Source organism: Macrobrachium nipponense, chromosome 3, assembly GCF_015104395.2.
Source record: "Macrobrachium nipponense isolate FS-2020 chromosome 3, ASM1510439v2, whole genome shotgun sequence".
NCBI classification, from domain to species: domain Eukaryota; kingdom Metazoa; phylum Arthropoda; class Malacostraca; order Decapoda; family Palaemonidae; genus Macrobrachium; species Macrobrachium nipponense.
The window spans coordinates 86,344,733-86,361,152 of NC_087202.1; the positions used below are offsets into that span (position 1 = coordinate 86,344,733).

The 16,420-nt window shown below is 38.4% G+C and overlaps 2 protein-coding genes across 2 annotated transcripts in view; one reads left to right on the forward strand and one right to left on the reverse strand.

The window, feature by feature from the left end:
- LOC135221876 (uncharacterized) overlaps window positions 1-16,420 on the forward strand; it is a 106,853-nt gene that overhangs the window by 55,545 nt on the left and 34,888 nt on the right. The window lies entirely within an intron of this gene.
- Window positions 638-1,487, reverse strand: LOC135222093 (uncharacterized). The gene is made up of 3 exons (XM_064260265.1): window positions 1,438-1,487; window positions 1,105-1,150; window positions 638-844 (listed from the first exon to the last, which is right to left on the reverse strand). Exons 1-3 carry the CDS (start codon window positions 1,485-1,487, stop codon window positions 638-640), a joined length of 303 nt encoding a protein of 100 aa, XP_064116335.1.

Consider the following 16,420-nt stretch of genomic DNA (forward strand, 5'->3'; position numbering starts at 1 on the left):
AAAAAAAAAAAAAAAAAAAAAAAAAATACAACACCCGCTAACATATCAAAACACTTTTCATTTGACAATTCTTCAATTGGAGCATTTTATTGCCGACAGACTGAATATTCACAAATCCGTATTCCAAGAAAAAATTGTTAAAAATCCTTGATCTGTTTGCAGCTACTCTCAATATTTTCTCATCCAAGCTGTACAGTTTCTCGAGTTCGCCCCATGTGCGGTGTCCTCTCTTTTCAGTCTTGAACAATTTATGCACAAACACTGTCTTATATTTGTTGGCAACAGATGCAGGTTAGACAATGTTACCTGTGACGTATACGATATATTTTCCATCGTAAGGCAACATCATCGTCATACACATGTATAGCGTTACGAATCTCAGGTTCACATTTTAGAATGAAGTGGGTAGTCCCACCAGCAGTAGGTTTACTAAATAACAACTTCATCTTTGCCTTTACATAGGGAATAGGCTCTAAAAAGTAGTTTCGGTCAACTGACGCTTTCTCCACATCACCTTCCACATCATAGGCGTTACAAACACCACCTTCCACATCATAGACGTTCCAAACATCAACTTCCTCATCATAGACGTTCCAAACATCACCTTCCTTCTCACAGACGTTCCAAACATCACCTTCTATATCAGAGAAGTTCGAAACATCACCTTCCTCATCATAGACGTTCCAAACATCACCTTCCTCATCATAGACGTTCCGAACATCACCTTCTTTATCAGAGACGTTCCAAAAATCCCCTTCCTCTTCATAGGCGTTCCAAACATCAACTTCCTCGTCATAGACGTTCCAAACATCACCTTCCTCATCACAGGCGTTCCAAACATCACCTTATTTATCATAGACGTTACAAACATCACCTTCCTTCATCACAGACGTTCAAACATTTCACCTCCTCATCACAGACCGTTCCAAACAAATCCGCTTCCTCATAACAGACCGTTCCAAACATTCACCTTCCTTATCACGACGTTCCAAACATCAACCTTTTTCCTCATCACAGACGGTTCCAAACATCAAACCTTCCTTATCACATTAAGACTTCCAAACCATTCCTCCTTCCTGATCACAGGAAGTTCCAAAACATCACCTTCCTTATCACGGACTTCCCAAACATCACCTTATTTATCATAAGACTTATACATCACCTTCCCTCATCACAGGCGTTCCAAACATCAACCTTGTTATCATAGGCCTTCCTAAACTACACCTTCCCTCATCAAACACGTTCCAAACATCCCCTTCCTCCTCGCAGACGTTCCAAACAAATCACCTTATTTATCATAGACGTTACAAACATCACCTTCCTTCCTCATCCCAACCGTTCCAAACCATCACCTTCCTCCATCATAGACGTTTCCAAACATCACCATTTTATTTATCATAGACGTTACAAAACATCCCACCTTCCCCATCACAAGACGTTCCAAACATCACCTTATTTATCGTAAAGACGTTACCAAACATCACCATTCCTCATCACAAACGTTCCAAACATCAGGGACCTTCCTCCTCATCATATACGTTCCAAACATCACCAGTTATTTATCATAGACGTTAAAACAACATCACCTTCCCCACCATCACAGGGAACGTTTCCAAACATCCACCTTCTTTTAAATCATAGACGTTAACAAACAAATCACCTTCCTCATCAAAACAAACGTTCCAAACATCACCTTTCCGTCAATCATAGACGTTCCAAATAATCACCATATTTGTATCATTGACGTTATAAACATCACCTTCCTCATCACAGAACGTTTCCAAACAAATCATCTCCTTATTTATCATTGACGATTTCAAACATCTCCTTCCTTATCACAGACGATTTCCTAAACATCACCTTAGTTTTATCATTGACGTTTTCAAACATCTCCTTCCAAATTTATCACGGACGTTCCAAACATCCACCTTATTTTAATCAATAGACGTTCCAAACATCACCTTCCTCATCACAGACCGTTCCCAAAACCATCACCTTCCTCATCACAGACGTTCCCAAACATCACCTTCCTCATCACAAACGTTCCAAACATCACCTTCCTCCTCACAGACGTTCCAAACATCACCTTATTTATCATAGACGTTACAAACATCACCTTCCTCATCACAAACGTTCCAAACATCACCTTCCTCATCATAGACGTTCCAAACATCACCATATTTATCATAGACGTTTACAACATCACCCTTCCCCCGCCCATCACGAGACGTTTCCAAACACATCACCTTATTTATCATAGACGTTACAAACATCACCTTCCTCATCACAAACGTTCCAAACATCACCTTCCTCATCATAGACGTTCCAAACATCACCATATTTATCATAGACGTTACAAACATCACCTTCCCCATCACAGACGTTCCAAACATCACCTTATTTATCATAGACCGTTCAAACGTCACCTTCCCATCATCCAAACTGTTCCAAACATCCCACCTTTTCCTCATCATAGACGTTCCAAACATCACCATATTTATCACTGACGTTATAAACATCACCTTCCTCATCACAGACGTTCCAAACATCACCTTATTTATCATTGACGTTTCAAACATCTCCTTCCTTATCACAGACGTTCCAAACATCACCTTATTTATCATAGACGTTCCAAACATCACCTTCCTCATCACAGACGTTCCAAACATCACCTTATATATCACAGATGTTCCAAACATCACCTTATTTAGCACAGAGGTTCCAAACATCACCTTCCTCATCACAGACGTTCCAAACATCACCTTATTTATCACAGACGTTACAAACATCACCTTCCTCTTCATAGACGTTCCAAACATCACCTTCCTCTTCACAGATGTTCCAAACATCACCTTATTTATCATAGACGTTACAAACATCACCTTCCTCATCACAGACGTTCCAAACATCACCTTCCTTATCACAGACGTTCCAAACATCACATTATTTATCATAGACGTTCCAAAAATCACCTTCCTCATCACAGACTTTCAAAACATCACCTTCCTCATCACAGACGTTCCAAACATCACCACCCTCATCACAGACGTTCCAAACATCACCTTCCTCATCATAGACGTTATAAACATCACCTTATTTATCATAGACGTTACAAACATCACCTTCCTTCATACAGACGTTCCAAATATCACCTTATTTATCATACACCTTCCAAACATCACCTTATTTATCATAGACGTTCCAAACATCACCTTATTTATCATAGACGTTACAAACATCACCTTCCTTATCACAGAAGTTCCAAACATCACCTTATTTATCATAGACGTTACAAACATCACCTTCCTCATCACAAACGTTCCAAACATCACCTTATTTATCTTAGGACGTTACGAAAAATCACCTTCCTTCGCACAGACATTTCCAAAACATCACCTTATTTATCATAGACGTTCCAAACATCACCTTCCTCATCACAGACGTTCCAAACATCACCTTATTTATCATAGACGTTACAAACATCACCTTCCTCATCACAGACGTTCCAAACATCACCTTATTTATCTTAGACGTTACAAACATCACCTTCCTTCGCACAGACGTTCCAAACATCACCTTATTTATCATAGACGTTCCAAACATCACCTTATTTATCATAGACGTTCCAAACATCACCTTATTTATCATAGACGTTACAAACATCACCTTCCTCATCACAGAAGTTCCAAACATCACCTTATTTATCATAGAAGTTTCAAACATCACCTACCTCATCACAAACGTTCCAAACATCACCTTATTTATCTTAGACGTTACAAACATCACCTTCCTTCACACAGACGTTCCAAACATCACCTTATTTATCATAGACGTTACAAACATCACCTTCCTCATCACAGAAGTTCCAAACATCACCTTATTTATCATAGACGTTACAAACATCACCTTCCTCATCACAAAAGTTCCAAACATCACCTTATTTATCATAGACGTTACAAACATCACCTTCCTTCACACAGACGTTCCAAACATCACCTTATTTATCATAGACGTTACAAACATCACCTTCCTCATCACAGACGTTCCAAACATCACCTTATTTATCTTAGACGTTACAAACATCACCTTATTTATAATAGACGTTCCAAACATCACCTTATTTATCATAGACGTTCCAAACATCGCCTTATTTATCATAGACGTTCCAAACATCACCTTATTTATCATAGACGTTACAAACATCACCTTCCTCATCACAGACGTTCCAAACATCACCTTATTAATCACAGAAGTTACAAACATCACCTTCCTCATCACAGACGTTCCAAACATCAACTTATTTATCATAGACGTTACAAACATCACCTTCCTCATCACAGACGTTCCAAACATCACCTTATTTATCTTAGACTTTACAAACATCACCTTCCTTCGCACAGACGTTCCAAACATCACCTTATTTATCATAGACGTTCCAAACATCACCTTCCTCATCACAGACGTTCCAAACATCACCTTATTTATCATAGACATTACAAACATCACCTTCCTCATCACAGACGTTCCAAACATCACCTTATTTATCATAGACGTTGCAAACATCACCTTCCTCATCACAGACGTTCCAAACATCACCTTATTTATCATGGATGTTCCAAACATCACCTTCCTCATCACAGGCGTTCCTAACATCACCTTCCTCATCACAGAAGTTCCAAACATCACCGTATTTATCATAGACGTTACAAACATCACCTTCCTCATCACAGACGTTCCAAACATCACCTTCCTCTTCAGAGATGTTCCAAACATCACCTTATTTATCATGGACGTTCCAAACATTACCTTCTTCATCACAGACGTTCCAAACATCACCTTATTTATCATGGACGTTCCAAACATCACCTTCCTCATCACAGACGTAACAAACATCACCATAATTATCATAGACATTACAAACATCACCTTCTTCTTCAGAGATGTTCCAAACATCACCTTATTTATCATGGACGTTCCAAACATTACCTTGCTCTTCACAGACGTTCCAAACATCACCTTATTTATCATAGACATTACAAACATCACCTTCCTCATCACAGACGTTCCAAACATCACATTATTTATCATAGATGTTACAAACATCACCTTCCCTTTCACAGACTTTCCAAACATCACATTATTTATCATAGACGTTACAAACATCACCTTCCTCTTCACAGACATTCCGAAATCATCCCACCTTATTTATTCATCTAACGACCATTAAAAACAAACATCACCTTTCCTCCTTCTTCAACAAGACGTTTTCCCTAAACATTCACCTTTCTTTATCATTAACGATTACCAAACATCACCTTCCCTTACTGTATCACTAGACGTTTTTCCAAACATCACCTTCCATTTTATTTATTCACAGACGTTACAAACAACTATCACCTTCCGTTATCATAAGACTTTCCAAACATCACCCTTAATTTATCCATAGACATTAAAACAAACATTTCACCTTCCTTATCACTGACGGTTGGCCAAACATCACCTTTATTCGTATCATAGACCGTTACCAAACATCACCTTCCTTATCACAAGACTTTCCAAACACATCCACATTGAATTTTATCATAGACACACGTTACCAAACATCACCTTCCATCTTCACAGACTTTGGTCCCAAGAAATCACCTTTTTTAATTATCAGACATTACAAACAATCAACCTTCCTCGTTCATCAGACGTTCCAACCACTCACATTATTTATCGATTAGCACGTTACAAACATCACCTTCCTTCTTCACAGGACTTTCCTACATTCCAAACCTTATTTATAAGACATTACAAACATTCACCTTTCGCTCTTCAACAACGTCCAAACCATTCCACCTTCCTTCATCACAACGTTACAAACATCACACTTATTATCACTCGAACATTACCAAACATTCACCTTCCTCATCACAGATGTTCGAAACATCACCTTATTTTATCATAAGACCATTACAAAACAATCCACCTTCCTTATCAAAACAGTTTACCTTCCAAACCAATCAACATATTTTTTATTCATGAAGAATTAACAAAACATTACCTTCCTTATCACAGACGTTCTAAAAAACATCACCGTCCCCCATCACAGACGTTTCCAAACATCAACCCTTATTTGTATCATAGACATTAAAAACAACCATCACCTTTCTTATCACAGACGTTCCAATCATCACATTATTTATCATAGGCATTACAAACTCAACCATCCCTTATCACAGAACTTCCAAACATTCACCGTAGTTATCCAAATAGACCAAATTACAAAACTCACCTTCCCTTTCATCAAGACGTTCCAAACATTTTTCACAAATTAGTTATCATAGGCATTACAACACCACTTCAAATCCTTATCACAGACGTTCCAAACTTCACCATCCTCATCACAGACGTTAACAAACCAAACATCACTTCCTCATTCACAGACTTTCCAAAACATTTCAATTAGTTATCATAGGACGTTAACATTCCAAACACTTCCCTTATCCACCACGGTTCCAAACATCACCAATCCTATCACAGAGACGTTCCCAAACCATCACCTTTCCTCATACCACTGACTTTCCAACATCACATTCTTTATCATAGGACCGTTTACAGAACATCACCTTCCGCTTCCAGACTTTTCCAAACATCAACATCACCTAATTTATCCAGACGTTCCAAACATCACCTTCCTCTTCACAGACGTGTCCAACATCACCTTATTTATCATAGACATTACACACATCACCTTCCTCTTCCACAGGACGTTCCAAACATCAACCTTATTTATCCTAGACGTTACAAACATTTCACCTTCCCTCTTCACAGAATGTTCCAACATCACCTATTTATCTAGACGTTTTCCCAAACATTACCTTCCTCTTCACAGCCGTTCCAAACAAATCACTTATTTATACTAGACCCGTTTTCCAAACATTCACCTTCCTCATCACCAGCGTTTCCCAACATCCCCACCTTCCCTCATCCAGACCGTTCCAAACATCCCTTATTTATAATAGCTACAAACATCACCCTTCCTCTTTACAGACGTTCCAAAATCAACCCTTCCTCATCCAAGACTTCGCAAACATCACCTTATTTGTCTCATAGACGTTTTACCCCGAACATCACCTTTCCTTATCAACAGGAGTTTCCAAACATCAACCTTATTTATCATAGACGTTACAAACATCACTTCCTTATCACAGAAGTTCCACACATCACCGTTTCCCATCAAACACGACGTTTCCAAACCATCCACTTATTTATAATAGACCGTTACAAACATCCCCTTCCTTTCACAGAACGTTCCAAACTCCCTTCCTCATTACAGACTTCCAAACATCACCTTATTTATCATAGAAACTTCCAAACATCCACCTTTTCCTTATTTCACAGACGTTCCAAACATCACCTTTTTATCATAGAACGTTACCAACATCCCTTTCCGTATCCACAGACGTTCCAAACATCACCTTATTTATCATAGACGTTACATAAAATCACCTTCCTTATCACCGACCTTTCTCAACATCACCTTCCCCATCACAGACTTCCAAACATCACCTTTTTATTCAATCAATAGACGTTACAACATTCACCTTAAATTTATCATAGACTTTACCAACATTCCACCTCCTTCTTCACAGACGTTCCAAACTCACCTATTTATCAGAGACATTACAAACATCACCTTCCTCTTCACAAGAACGTTCCAACAAATCACCTTATTTTATCATAGACGTTACCAAACATCCCCTTCCTTATCACAGACGTTCCAAACATCACCTTTTTCCCCAAATCCAGACGCTCCAAACCTCAACCTTTGTTATCATAGACGTTTAAAACCATCACCTTCATCCACGACTTTCCCAAACATCACCTTATTTATCACCGAACGTTCCAAACATCACCTTCCCCATCACAGACGTTTCCAAACATCACCTTTATTTTCAATCATAGACGTTACAAACATCACCTTCCTCTTCACAGACGTTTCCAAACATCACTTATTTATCATAGACGTTTACCAAACATTAACCTTCCTTATTACCAGACGTGCCAAACATCATCCTTCCCCCATCACAGAACGTTCCAAACATCATCTATTTCCATTAGACCGTTACAAACATCACCCCCATCACAGACGGTTCCAAACAATCACCTTTATTTCCTCAAATAGACGTTCCAAACATCAACCTTTCCGCAAATCCCGACGTTCCAAACATTTCACCTTAAATTTTATCATTAGACCCGTTACAAACATTCCAACCTCATTCACAGACGTTCCAAACATCACCTTTATTTATCACAGACTTCCAAACATTCACCTTCCCATACAGACGTTCCGCAAACATCACTTTTATTCATCATAGACGTTACAAACATCACCTTCCTCTCACAGACGTTTTCCCAAAACATCAACCTTATTTATCATAGAACGTTACAAACATTACCCTTTCCTTACCTTCCACGAGAACGTTCAAACCGCACCGTCCCCATCACAGACTTTCCAACCTCACCTTATTTATAATAGACGTTACCAAACATCACCTTCCTCATTTCACCGACTGGGCGTTCCAAACATCACCTTCCTCATCACGACGTTCCAAACAAATCCACCTTATTTATCCATTAGACGTTCCAAACATCAACCTTCCTTTCACAGACGTTTCCACACTCACTTATTTATCATAGACGTACAAACAACACCTTCCTTTCCACGACGTTCCAACACATCACCTCCGCTCACAGACGTTCCAAACTCCTATTCATCATAGACGTTACCAACATCACCTTATTTATCATAGACGTTACAAAAACATCACCTTCCTCTTCACAGACTTTCCAAACATCTCCCCTTATTTATCATAGACGTTACAACAACACCTTACCTCTTCACAGACGTTCAAACATCAACGTATTTTATCATAGACGTTACAACTCCCCTTCCCTTATCACAGACGGTCCAACTCACCTTCACCACCACAGAACCGTTCAAACATCCCCCCACCTTATTTTATCAATAGACGTTTACAAAACATCACCTTCCTCTTCAGACGTTTCCAAACATCACCTTATTTTCCATAGACGTTACAACATCCCCTTCCTTATCACAGACGTTCCAAACATCACCTTCCACATCACAGACGTTTTTCCAAACATCACCTTATTTATCATAGACGTTACAAACATCACTCATCACAGAACGTTCCAACATCACCTTATTTATCATAGACGTTCCAAACATCACCTTCCTCATCACAGACGTTCCAAAACATCAACTTATTTATCATAGACGTTCCAAACATCACCTTCCTCATCACAACGTTCCAAACATCACCTTATTTATCATAGACGTTCCAACACATCACCTCCTATCACAGAGTTTCCAAACCTCACCTTATTTCATCATAGCTTCAAACATTACCTTCCTTATCACAGACGTTCCAAACTCACCGTCCCCTTACACGAGTTCCAAAAACATCACCTTTTTTCCTCATCACCAGACGTTTCCAAAACATCACCTTATTTCATCCATAGACGTTACAAAACATTACTTATTATTCATAAGACGTTACAAACAAATCATCTTCCTTATTTCACAGACGTTCAAAATCACCTCTTATTCCAATTACCGCTACGTTACAAACATCACCTTCCTCTTCACAGACGTTCCAAACATCAAACCGTATTTATCATAGACGTTACAAATCCCCTTCCTTATCACAGACGGTCCCACTCACCTTCCCCAACCACAGACGTTTCCAAACATCACCTTATTTACAGAGGGACGTTACAAACATCACCTACCCTCTTCACGACGTTCCACATCCAACCTTTTTATTTATAGACGTTAACAAACATCCCCTTCCTTATCAAGAGTTCCAAACATCCACCTTCCACATCACCGGACGTTCCAAACAATCACCTTATTTATCTAGAACGTTACAAACATCACCTCATCACAAGACGTTCCAAACAATCACCTTATTTATCATAGACGTTCCAAACATCCACCTTCCTCACACAGACGTTCCAAAACACCCCTTATTTATCATAGACGTTACCAAACATCACCTTCTCATCCAGACTTTCCACATCACCTTATTTATCATAAGACGTTCAAAACATCTTACCTTCCCTACAGACGTTCCAAAACATCACCATTTATCATAGACACAAACATTATTCCTTTCACAGACGTTCCAAACACACCCTTCCCCATCACAGGACGTTCCAAACATCACCTTATTTTAATAAGGACGTTACAAACATCACCTTCCTCAATCACAGACTTCCAAACATCACCTTCCTATCACAAGCGTTCCAAACATCATTTTTTATTCATACGTTTACAAACATCACCTTCCTTATCACGACGTTCCACATCACCTATTTATCCAAGAACGTTACAAAACAAACACTTCCTTATCACGGACGTTTCCAAAGACATCCACCTTTCCCCATCACCGACTTTCCAACATCACCCTTATTTTCTCATTAGACGTTACAAACATTACCATTTATTTTCATAGACGTTACCAAACATCACTTCCTCTTCACAGACGTTCCAAACATCACCTTATTTATCATAGACGTTACAAACATCACCTTCCTTCATCCAGACGTTCCAACTCACCTTATTATTCATAGACGTTACAAAACATCCCCTTCCTTATCAATAGGACGGTCCCAAAACATCACCTTCGCCTTCAACAGACTTCCAAACATCACCTTATTTATCATAGACGTTACAAACATCACCTCATCACAGACGTTCCAAACATCACCTTATTTATCACAGACGTTCCAAACATCACCTTCCCCATCACAGACGTTCCAAACATCACCTTATTTATCATAGACGTTACAAACATCACCTTCCTTATCACAGACGTTCCAAACATCACCTTCCCCATCACAGACGTTCCAAACATCACCTTATTTATCATAGACGTTACAAACATCACCTCATCACAGACATTCCAAACATCACCTTATTTATCATAGACGTTCCAAACATCACCTTCCTCATCACAGATGTTCCAAACATCACCTTATTTATCATAGACGTTCCAAACATCACCTTCCTCATCACAGACGTTCCAAACATCACCTTATTTATCATAGACGTTCCAAACATCACCTTCCCCATCACAGACGTTCCAAACATCACATTATTTATCATAGACGTTACAAACATCACCTTCCTCATCACAGACGTTCCAAACATCACCTTATTTATCATAGACGTTACAAACATCACCTTCCTCATCACAGACGTTCCAAACATCACCTTATTTATCATAGACGTTCCAAACATCATCTTCCTCATCATAGACGTTCCAAACATCACCTTCCTCATCATAGACATTCCAAACATCACCTTCCTCATCATAGACGTTCCAAACATCACCTTCCTCATCATAGACATTCCAAACATCACCTTCCTCATCATTGACGTTCCAAACATCCCCTTCCTCATCATAGACGGTAAAAAATCGTCTTCCTCATCATAGAAGGGCAAATCCTAATTTCTGGTTTCAAATCCTGGTTGCTGCCTCATCTTTATGGGTAGCATCATTTAAGGTAAATTTTGTACTTCTAATTGGATTAGAATATCTTTCAGGGTTTAAGCAACCTCAGTAATCATAACATCTCGCCTCCTCAGAACAGCCTTTATTATACATAGTTGATTTTTCAAGTTCACCAATTCATTCTTCAGTGAATGAAGCCCATCAGTACAAATACAGCAGAGCCACGTCGGTTGTCTGATGTTATCTTCACTAATGCCATCCAGGAAAACACACTTATGATGATACCTTATATCACAATCATATTCTATCCAATACTTGTCGTTTCCTTCAATAGACTGGCTACAGGGACAAGTCAACATTTGCAATTCAGTCATGATACACTATCACTGACAATTGTATTTCTGCAAACTGTTTTTAAAGTACAATAACACCAGTTTTGTTGCAAGAAGAAATTATTTGAAATGGCCTGGCCAGATTTACATCACAATTGGTACTGCACACACATTTTCTTCACAGTAATAATCATCATGTTTGGGAGATTCAGCACCTGACTAGTACCATGAATACTAGGGCTGTCAGATAAAGCATTCCTATGAATAAATAACAAATAACGTAAGATCCTGACTTTTACCCTGACCACTAGCACTCGTACTATCGAGAGATATAGTAACAAGAGTAGTAAGAACAGGGTGAACTATCCCCCCCCCCCACCCCCCCCCCCCTCCCTCCCACTAGCAGCAGGAACTGCACATGCAGGAGCATCAGTAGACCTAGGAATGTTCTCATCTCACTTAGCTGGAGTATCATCAAACGTAGGGGCAGTTAATTTTATTGAAACAGTAATCAACAGACGATCCCGAAGAATAGCAGTATACAGAATACAGCTATTTGTATGAGGTATACTCTTGACAGCCATTCTACTATTGCAATCCTTCCTTTAGTAGATTCACATCAACCGTGCATTTGATGTTTAGGCCAGTCCCTTACGACGTTCCTGATTGGCTGTTGATAGGCCAATCACACGGCTAGAAACTCAGTCTCTCTCTCGAGAGTTCATATAGGCAGGATGTGTTTTCCCAACTCTCCTGAGGGATATTTTTGAAAGACAGAGGTGGAACATACATCCTGCCTATGTGAACTCTCTCGAGGGACTGAGAGTTTCCAGCCGTGTGATTGGCTTATCAACAGCCAATCAGGAGCGTCGTAAGGGACTGGCCTAGACATCAAATGCACGGTTGATGTGAATCTATTATAGTACTGGCCGTAGCCTTCACAATACCTTTAACTGATCAAAACTTGAACTCACCTTTCTTTGATTCAGTAGGGGAGAGTGACCCAATGCTTTACCAGCACCTATTTTGGTTCTGACACCCATATATTCAATATATAACCAACCAAATCACCAATCAAATTATCAAAGCAAGGAATTTTATAGGAAAAGTTAGATTATGGGAGGAGCTGAAATAATAAGCCAAGAAACAAGTGACTCCTGTGCAACAGTTCCTACACTCAACCTCCCCCATAAACCCAGCCCTAACATAGGCCAAGCTATTAAAATGTCCAAATCTCTTATAGATGAAATTAAACTCTAATAATAGTCGCCTCTCAATCTACATTATGAAAAACAAAATCTGTAACAACAACCAGTAGCTAATGCTAATGAGCAAAAACAGATTTCCTTTAATTAATTATGAAAAAATACCTCTAAAATAAAATCCTAGGAATAAAATCCTAGGAATAAATTCCTGCTGAAAATGGGAAACCACAAAGATTAATACTTACATCCCTAAAAGGTATGAAATTCGCTAGAATTCCCCACTATACGAGTATCTTGATAATCACCAATCCTATGAGTAATTGACCCAGCACGCATAAACAAAAGAGCCTTGAATAACGCACGAGTTGAACAAAAGAAAGCCCAAGTAACCCAGCCATACTTAAAACTATGATAGCACACCAAGCTGTCTTAAAAGTAGGAACACCAATAATCTTATTTAAATGAGTCTCAAAATTAGCCCCAAAACGGTCATGGACATAGTTAAACATACTAAAAGCAAAAGACTTCAACCTAGGTCTAAATCGAATCAACAAATAAACCCGAGCAGCAACCATCATAGAAGAATGAACAAAGCCAAAAATAGGAGTTTGAGCAGCAATCAAACAGAAAGGAAAATGGCATGTCTTTGCATTCTTCTCAGACACGAAAATAAAAACTTCACCTGCTGAGACCTAAAATAACAGTCCCAGTAGACTTCTCATTTTGACAATAAATAACCAAAGCATGAGAAACTAAATACACCCTAATGCTAGACATATGAAGTGTAGTCCCAAGTCATACAACTATTCCTATAAAAGAAAACAATGGAAGAAATAAAACACCATAAAGACATAAACATCACAGACATTTAGTCAAAGATAAAAGCCGTTTCTGTTCTGGCACTATTAACCTTTACCAGCTCTCAGTTTGAAAAACCATTATGGGTATACCCAGATGCAAGAAAACCTAAAGAAGCCACCAAATTAATAACAGATATAACCAAATAATGCGCCATGCTAGTTAGATTTATCTTATTATACCACGACTGCTCAGAATACAGATGTCATCTTTGCATCCACAAAGCAATATTCTATCTACTCCACCTAAGTTTTCAAATCCTTTTAAAACCATGATATTAAAAAGAAGTCACTGAAACATAAAACATACATCTTCGGAACATTACTGAAGCAACGAGAAAACTAGGCCCTGCATTCCATGCACACTCAAAGAAAATATAGAGCACTTGTGGGAAAGCAAACTAACAGGAATCATGGCCAACAAAGCTCAAGAGACCACCCTAAAATGTTAACCTAATTTCACCCAATAAATTAATGGTAGGAGATGCAGCCATATTTCGAGCTCTTAGCAAAACCCACCACAAACTCTTAGTAGGAATAAAGTTAAGTCATTTTTTTAACTAATAAACTTCACCTACCTAGCCGTTTGTAACTATATTGGCTAAAGAGAACAACTGAGGAACAGCGACCATAGCCAACCATAACAGAGAGGGCAACCGATAATCACCACTACCTAACAAAAGTGAGACCACAAAATCAAACCCACGTGAATTACAGAAAACTAATTCAAGATTTGCTATCCTTCTCATGTAGACAAAACATTTCCAAAAAATTCACCCAAGCAGACCCACTGACACTTAAATCATCAACCCACTAGCTATTATTCTTTGAGGTAAATCAGCAAAGTGACAATTTATCTTTAAGGAAGGTTAAGTATTTTGAATGAACCAAGAGAGTCTGAATCTCTTAATATTTTATCCTAATCACTTTACAAGCTAAACAACTTGCACTTCCAAAAATATCTTAAACTCCATAAAAAAATAAAAGGTATAACCACAGGAAGAAATCTGACAAGCCAAGTATATCAACACGTCATAACGGAACATGGTAAAGTACCACATGCCTAAACAAAACCCAAGGAACATAACCTTCAGGAGCAAAAAAAAAAAAAAAAAAAAAAAAAAAAAAGACAAACCATCCTCTCATACAACCCTAAGTCAAATCTACTCAGTAAGAGTAACGTCTAAACTCATTAGAAATGTCTAAGTCACTGTACATAACCCAAAAGAGCTTGTTTAGAATTGAAAGTCCAACCAGTGCCCTCAGTAGAATAAACACTTGTCCTAGTGCAACATAAAAAAACAAATAAAATGCCAAATTCAAAGAAAAACAAACCCAATCCATAAGGCACTAAACACCAACAGACCAGAGAGATAAAGAGACCAAAGACGGAGGACAAGTAATAAAGAATGAAATTACTAATAGCAGGAACAGTCTGCAAAAGGCTGCAGTAACCCCACATCCCCAACTTGTTGGGACCGTTATTTACCTGCATATAACCCAAAGTATTCCGTCCAAGTAGAGTAAAAATTGCCCCTGAGACCAAAACCAAAACCACTAAAATTAAGATAAATATTTGAGCAATTTAATCAACACCATCATAAAGGACTACTGGTCCACAAAGAACTTACTACCTATAGCAGCTATTGTATTTACAGACAGTAAAACTGACGCACTGATCTGCAACGGTAATTCGTTAAAACCAATCCTGTATAAAGACTATCCCAAGAGCTTAATCCTTTTGTACTAGGGCCATAAATTCAAATCTTGTAAACTTTTCAGGTTGAACAGACCTACCACCTAAGTGGCTACACCCTGTTGAAATTTTAACTCAACGATGAAAGTAATAAAATGTTCTTGAAGGGACACTTAATGCTATTTCTGTAGTATTCTCGCAAGAGGCGATAAAGTGCTGCTCTATGAAATTTGAGAGAGAGAGAGAGAAGAGAAGAGATAAGAGAGAGAGAGAGAGAGAGAGGAGAGAGAGAGAGAGAGAGAGAGAGAGAGGTTTCTTTCACTCAGTAAATTATTCAAAACGATATCACAATTTCATCCCGACTTCAAAAACGAGATCTTTTCGAAACGTTTCAAAGAAATTCAAAGAAGCATCTGCGCATCTAAAGGAAGCATCTAGACCTCCAAAAAAGCATCTGCTGATATGAAAGACGGGGTAAAATTACCATAATAATGAGATTGAGTTTAAGGCCTCTAAATTCTTCAGACGGTTTTTGCTACCGCTGTAGTCTTCTTCATTAGGGATGAATAATTTCAGGCTTTACATAGGTTAAGGAGTATAGTATATTAGTTTACTCTGCGTTGTTGTATAATATTTGTGAAAAACTCTTACTAATAACTAATGCATGAATCTTAATTAGTCTTATATTTTTCATGGAACTTTACAAGTTTGACGCACTCCTTAGACTTATTTTTTTTAAATCCTAAACTTTTGAAGATTTGAAAGTTTAGAAACAAACTTTCTAGGCCATAGTGAACCATTC